General features: G+C 46.6%; 1 protein-coding gene and 2 non-coding genes across 3 annotated transcripts; 1 reads left to right on the forward strand and 2 right to left on the reverse strand.

Annotated features, from left to right (window-relative positions):
* The first annotated feature begins 754 nt into the window (after positions 1-754).
* On the forward strand, positions 755-826 carry Trnah-gug. Its single transcript has one exon. It is a non-coding gene; the product is annotated as a tRNA-His (tRNA).
* A 367-nt stretch (positions 827-1,193) lies between these two features.
* Positions 1,194-1,265, reverse strand: Trnah-gug. The gene has a single exon. It is a non-coding gene; the product is annotated as a tRNA-His (tRNA).
* A 2,634-nt stretch (positions 1,266-3,899) lies between these two features.
* LOC106748015 (E3 ubiquitin-protein ligase MARCH2-like) lies at positions 3,900-6,697 on the reverse strand. The gene is made up of 4 exons (XM_014626152.1): positions 6,573-6,697; positions 5,676-5,850; positions 5,091-5,281; positions 3,900-4,258 (listed from the first exon to the last, which is right to left on the reverse strand). The coding sequence occupies exons 1-4, from the start codon at positions 6,695-6,697 to the stop codon at positions 4,057-4,059; spliced, it is 693 nt and encodes a 230-aa protein (XP_014481638.1). The 3' UTR covers positions 3,900-4,056.
* Between the last annotated feature and the right edge of the window lie 485 nt (positions 6,698-7,182).

Consider the following 7,182-nt stretch of genomic DNA (forward strand, 5'->3'; position numbering starts at 1 on the left):
ATGGACGCGATTCGCTGTCGTCGAGCGGCTGGCAAAAATGGCCGCTCGTAAAATCTCGTTTCCTCCGACGATATTACGCCGCTAATTGCTAGGAAATCCGGGAAGCCGAGCTCGCGAGTCGTGGAAGAGAAAGAGCGCTCGCAAAAAGCAACGAGAGGCGAAGAGAGCCAATGAAAGAGAAAGAGAGAGAGAAAACGAGAAACTGGCGACAATTCATAATATTAAGGTCAGGTTAGTACAAAAGATATTTTTCATCATCCTTCTATTAAATTCTTTTAGAAATGTTTAACGTCTAAAATTCCTCGCGAATTGCTCGCGCGAATCCCGCGATATCAGCGGGCTGGAAAATTCTCCCTCACGCGGCGTATTCTCTAGATCTCGCTCCTTCGGGTTCCCGCAACATCGCTCGATTGATTCTCCTCACTTCCGAGAAGGTCGACAAGAGCATCGACGAGTTTATCAATTCGAAATCACTTTCCTTCTTCCGAAGCGGATTTCGCCGGTTACCCTAGAGATGGCAGAAGTGTGTGGAAAGTAACGGGGACTATTTCGAAGGTCGAAAGATTATTCGTTTTTTCATAAATAAACCACATATTTTCTTTAAGAAGATTAAGAATTAAGTTGTACACGTAATAATGCACTGCTTGGAGCGATGCAATAGCGTGAACTGTCGTCTTCGTGTTCGAGTGGTCAAGCGGACCGACGTTACACAGATCATCGGTGCGCGATCGATCGCTTTCGAGTTCTCCGAGTGGCCGTGATCGTCTAGTGGTTAGGACCCTACGTTGTGGCCGTAGTAACCCAGGTTCGAATCCTGGTCACGGCAAAAGAGAGTAGTAGGTCAATGCTTCCGCAACTCAATCGGGGGGGGAGAATGCTTTTTTTTTAATTATATCTTTTCGATTTCAATTTATTTTTTTCTTGAAGGGAAAAGCGATTTCTTTCTCTTCGAAAATTGGTCCTTTTCCCGCTTAATGAGGGACGGCTCTTCAAGCGATTCATTCGAGATTCGATACATCGAGATTTCCCCGTCCACTTCCAATTCATTTTACATAATATAACGCGTTTCAATTTTCGAAGAGGAAGAAAATCGCTTCTCCCCTCAAGAAAATAAATAAATTGAAATTGAAAAAATTGAATTAAAAAAATCCTCCCCCATTGGTGTGTGGAAGATTAACTTGTCAAACTTCTCATGCCGTGACCAGGATTCGAACCTGGGTTACTACGGCCACAACGTAGGGTCCTAACCACTAGACGATCACGGCTACTCGGGGAACTTGAGTGCGATCAATCGCGTGCCGATGATCTGGCCTAACGTCGGTCCACTTGACTATTCGAGCGTGGAAACGCTAGTTCACGTTACTGCATATGCTCTCTGCGACAATGCGTCGACGAGAATGACAAAAAATAGTAAAAAAAGGAGAAAAGCAGAGAAGAAGAGAACGTATGGCATGTTATCGGTCCACGGCAAGAATTTATCGCCGCGGGTTATCTATGGCGCGACGGTCAATTTATTATCGCTCGGCATGAGAAAGTGGCGGCGACGACGCGGCGGAATTCCCGACAAAATTTAATATTCTTGAATTTTTTAACGAATTTTTAACGAATTTTTTAACTCAATGTTATCGTGAGATTACGATAGTCCACTACAGATCACAATATGATTATTCTGAAAATAATAAATCTTGTAAGATTTAAAATAATAATATCAAAAAGATGAATGTCTCTGCAATATTGCACTGCGATATGCAGTATTGCAGCGTTGTTATCGCAAGCCTCTATGCCGTATGGGTTTTGCATAGAGGCCGGCCAATCGGCAGATAGAAATTTACGGAAGCGTGAAACATTAGTCGTAATTACTGAAGCGCGAGTGAATTGATCGCGCTGGCGTAACGACGCTCACGTGCTCGGATGGACGCGTCGTGTAAAACGACGGGAAATGAGGTGCGGCACTCGTCGCGCTTCCAACATATATCCGCCGTAATTACGTTAACAATGCTTGTTTCTCAGCCGAAGAACGCCCGAGAGTGCGCGAGATTAGAGTTATCTAATTATAAAATCGACCTCGTGGGAGGACAAAGGGGAGAGAAATTTCGATGTGAACCAGAGTTACGGGACATTAGAATGCAAGCGCACCGAATTAATTTGTACACCTAATATTATCGGAAGCACAAAAATCGGCACTCGCAAGATTTATGATAGATTCGAATTTCAACTATGGAAGCGTTCCGCCGAGAGGAAGGAATAATTCGCCGTCCTTTCTCCCGCTCTTTGTCACGAACGCGACGGGTAATTAAGTTCATGAATAATAAGGGACGAACGAACGAAGCGACTCGGGTGGAGCGCGCGCGCGTCTATCCGTTCGTTCCATCCGCGAGCGGATTTATCGGTTTTCCTCGCGGCGAACAAATTACCGCGTCGAGGTCGCTTCGGCGCCCTCGCATCGGTTTACGGTTCAATCAGCGTTTACGGCACCTTAAATCAGACTCGAACTCCCGCTTAATTGCGATCTGTGTCGCCCCGAGCGAGGGGATTTCTCGTTAGTACGCCGTCGCAGGACGTCATAAGACACGCACCGAGCGTCATCATTTTTTTGTGTGTATTCCGAAATATGAGAAAGGGAAACTGTTGCAACCGTGATACGCTGAGAATACGGACCTTCTCAAAATAAGAATATCTTTTTCTTCCGTACAGCATCCGAATTTCGATTCGGGTCATCCTATACACCCCCGTGGGCGAGACTCGCGCGTCTGTCTCGCGCGTGGATCAAAAGATTTAAGAACCGCAGCTCCGCACTAAATCAAGCAGTGGTGAGGAACGTCTGTCAGCGAGACAAATATCCGCCGCATAAATATGACTTTTTTTCTGTCGCGAGAAAGGATGCGGGAAAGGATTCCGCTGTGACGCCCGCACGTACGTATGTCGCGGCGGTATCCTTTTCGTCTCTCCTTTTACTACTTTTTTTTTTCCTATTCCCTTCGCCGCGTCTAGGAGAGCGCATGGCGAGGAAGAAGGGTTCGCCAGGCGCATCGCGTAGAATCTCTGGAGAGGAAGAGCCGGATACGTCCGCGGGGACGCCGCGTAAAAGATTCATTTCTTCCTCGGCGCGCAAGCCGGAAAGCCGGTGCGGTAGATCGAAATAAACATGTCAATAATTAAAGAAAGACATCACCACGAAAAATATTTCTACGATAAAATATAATTTTTCATTTTACACCGGCGAGAAGTGTTTTACGCGGATTTTTTTCGCATAAAACGCGGCAGGCGTGAACGAACGACGTTCGGGTTTCCATTAAGCAATTTCCGATGTATACGCGGTGAACGAATGAGACACTTCCGGGCAGTCTTCACGCCTCACTTGGCGCGCACGCGAGAATTTTTGCGGCGAGAAGCGGCGAAACTCGGCCGGGCATAATTACTCAGTTTTATGAATCAACGGCGGCGCATGCCGTGGACGAGATGCCGGTCATTATCGCGCATTAAAATGTAAACTGCATGCAGGTCGTCGCGGCGAGGGGATCGGCCCAGCGGTTCTCAAGTGCGATCGTGCGCGCAATTCTGTTGATCGCAATTGAGCTAACAAGAACGACACGTCGCAGCTTTTATCGACCGTTTTCCGCGAGTCCCCCGCAACTTCTGCCGGTTATGTTTAATCAGGGAATTTTTTTTTTCTTTTCTTTAACGTAAACGATCATCTAAGCTCCTTTAGATCCCGATTAAAAACCGCTATTATGAACAAAATACAGCATATTTTGAGCAAACACGTGGATAATTTATTAATTGTGTTGATCTGACTCCAGGATTGCGGTAGGAAGAGATAATCAATGTTTAAGCGATTATATGAAATCCGGGCGATCGGGAGCGCGGAAACGCGGGCTGCGCGCGTCTCGATTTGATTTTAATGCCGCGGCGAATCGTCCTCGTTACGTAACAATGGGCTTCAATTGAAGTGTTCGCTTGATAAAATGCAATTAAATACAGCTGTAATAAGGGTAGCATCGGCGGCGGGGAAGGGGGCGAACGTATTCGAACGAAGATAGGAAATGATTGCCGCGATTAATCGGGGTCGTCGAGCGGCTCAAAGGTCACGCGAATTCCTTCGATCTCCTCGAACATCCATCGGTCGAAATCAACATCCTCGATTGACGGATGATCTGCTTCGTTCTGCGCACTCTCGGTATTATTACCGTCCGCGTTCGGGATCAAACGAATCGCGAAGTTGTTCCGCCAGTAACGTCTCCACCGACGACCGTGCAATCTGCAATAAGACAATATCCTTCCGGAATTATAAGATTTTTATTATTTAATCTGATTTGATTACTAGATTTTATTGTTATATATTATTATATTATATTATATTTTTACGAAGAAATATCTCAATCCTGGAACGCTATAGTCGATAATATTAAAGGGGAGTCAAAGAATTTGGAGAAATTGTCATTTGAATCGTAGTGTTTACTGGATGTATGGGTACACATGTGTACCAAAGTTTTGTATTTACAAGCTTATACTATGAATAAGACCGGCCACAATTTATTCTCGTTGCACAAATTAGGTATCTGAACGTCTAAATGAAAGGTACATATCGGTTCCCGATCGGCAAAAAAAAATCCACCACGACGTGAGCTTCATTTTCCAACCGCTGGGGTACGAAACGACTCCGGATGATTGTTCCCCGGTTAAGACGTGCGGTGAACCGAAAAATCTGCCCTCTCGGAAAAGCTGAGAGAAGTGACTCTCGATGAAATTTACGCGCGAAATTACGCATGATAATAACGTTCCGAAGAGGTTTGTAACGAGAGAAACGGTTAAACGCGGCCTTTAATGGCTTTTCCGATAAGTATCGGCGAATCGATGCACGCACTGCCGTTTCTCACGGCCCGCCAAATTTTTACAACTGCACGATCACGCGCATTCGTGCTGCGCGATGTCTTCATTAACTCATTTTCCATTAACGGCCGCGTTTTTGCGGCGGCGTAAGCGCGGCGCACGAGCGGCGAGCTAGTTTAAACTTTTTCTCTCTTCCCCCTCTGCCTCCCCCTCTTTTTCTCTCTTTTCTCGTTCTTTCCTTTTTTTTTCTACGGACGTACCTCCCTAACGTAATTATCCATCGCCAATAAGCTATCAGCGTCAATAAGCAGGTTGGCAGCATGGCGAATATCATCCACGGTATCTCATAAAGGCCGTTTCGCAGCAGTATTTTCAAGGCCAGGGTGCACACGTAGCAGGAAAACGCGGCCACAGGCGTGGTCATCGCCAAGTATCCGACGTCGAGTAGCATCTCCTCGCATTAAGCGCAGGGGGCGAATTAATGTTAATTAAGAGCCTGATTAGACGGAACAATATTCGAGCCAATACGCCCGCAAGGGACACACATTTTGTTACATGATTCTAATCTCATGTTGCGCTGTGCGTGCAATATCATGATAGTCTACAAAATGATCCATTATTTTGAGTCGACGGAAATCAACGATCCGACGAACTTTCGTAAGCTACCAATAACAAATATGATTTTTTACTGTTTCAGTTTGAAAATTATTTCATGCGAAGTCCTTCTTAATCCTTTCTTTTTTTGTATACCAGTGAAGACCGTTCCGAGCGGACCTTGCGAATTAGACGCGCAGAAAACGAAAGGCGAGAAGGCGTGTTAACGCGTTAATAACCCGTCGTCTCACCTGTCGGTTGGCTATCACGCTGTGGAGCCATATCACGACGCTGCGAATGAGGCCGTAGCGCGGCACCCTCTTCGTCGCGTACCTGTGGCCGCAGAGTTCACATCTCGCGCGACCGGACTCAGTTAACCATCTCTCGAGACACTCGACGTGCACCAAAGCCACCGTGCCTCGGCACCTGTCACGTCGTGTAAAAGGATATTAAGGAAGGACGACGAGAATGTGAGAACGTCTCCCTTGTGTCATTAATTTCGCCGTGATAACGAACCGTGTTAAATTTACTCACTCGGATTTTTTTTATCCGATATCTCTACTAATCATCGATGGAATCGAAATGGAGAAGGTAAGGTTCTTTCGGTATAGAACTAAAAAAAGAAAAAGGAAGGGAGGGCCAATATGTTTGTGTGATAAAAACGGAATGCAGGGCATATTAAACAATGTCTATTCCCTTGATCACCATTGATCTGAAAGAAAGACCGGTCGCTGCTAGAAAATAATGTAAGTTATCTAACGTTAACGCGCAATCTCTGAGCGATTCGCAATAACCCGGCGATTTATATGTCGACACGGTGACGTCCGTCACCCCAGGGCGAAATTCCGACGATGCGCCTCACATTTTCTCTTTCTGCTCTTCGCGGGCGATTTTTTTCAGAACATGCGGAAAAACACCTTGGGCGCGAAGTCGGGTGGAACACGCACGCGATCTACCCTCGTTACGCTTTGCCCCCTCAAGCGTGACTCGTTTGCGTTCCGTTACAGCGCAGATGTAGGAAATCGATGACCGGTTGTTTCCTCGATCGAAAATCGCGATTGCGCGGAATGTATCGAGTTGATGGATAAGCTCGTATTCATTCCACAATCAATCAATGCTTATTTTTCCGCAACGAGTCGAGGGCTTACTTGCATGCCGAGATCAGAGGGCCGAAGTGGACGAGATTCGACGGTGTCAACGGTGTTTGTACGTCCTGATTTCGCGGATCTGGCGTAAACGAATGATTCCCGGTGATCGAGCCGTTTTCCCCCATATGACAGATCCGACAAATGTCGCCGGAGGAAACGCGTACATCTGAAATGATTTGATCTCATGTCGATTGCACGTAGATGTCTCCTCGAGGGGGAGAAGCAGAAGAACAATTTGTCATACCGTTATCCTTCGCTTTTGCATCGAGGTGTGTCTCGGTATTCCCGTCCGTATTTAAGCTCGACGTAGCACCCGATATGTGACTCGTCTTGAGTTCTGTTTCAGCTTCCTCTTCGGGGATGGAAGGACTTCCCGATCTCTCTCCGGCGAGCGATTTATCCAGCGTGTCTGCCGCTGGCAAAGGTTATTCCAAATATTACGTTGAAGGTAGTAACCTCACAAACGTCGGATACTCGCGACGACACGAGAGAGAAGCGACGCTGACCTACGTCGTTCGTACGTCCGCTGCCATTCTTGCGCTCCGCGTTCTCCGCGCGTGACATCAAAGACACTTGGAGCGCATCGTGCTACTGTACACACTTCTCCGCA

This window comes from Dinoponera quadriceps, unplaced genomic scaffold (genome assembly GCF_001313825.1).
Source record: "Dinoponera quadriceps isolate SergipeBrazil2010 unplaced genomic scaffold, ASM131382v1 scaffold2662, whole genome shotgun sequence".
Classification (NCBI taxonomy): domain Eukaryota; kingdom Metazoa; phylum Arthropoda; class Insecta; order Hymenoptera; family Formicidae; genus Dinoponera; species Dinoponera quadriceps.

What these genes read in the sequence shown, in the direction of transcription:
- LOC106748015 (XM_014626152.1), bottom strand. Translation starts at nt 6,697, where the DNA reads ATGGGGGAAAACGGCTCGATCACCGGGAATCATTCGTTTACGCCAGAT. An exon ending in CCTCTGATCTCGGCATGCAA is followed by an intron (nt 5,851 to 6,572) that starts GTAAGCCCTCGA and finishes ACGACGTGACAG; the next exon opens with GTGCCGAGGCACGGTGGCTT. An exon ending in TGGATAATTACGTTAGGGAG is followed by an intron (nt 4,259 to 5,090) that starts GTACGTCCGTAG and finishes GTCTTATTGCAG; the next exon opens with ATTGCACGGTCGTCGGTGGA.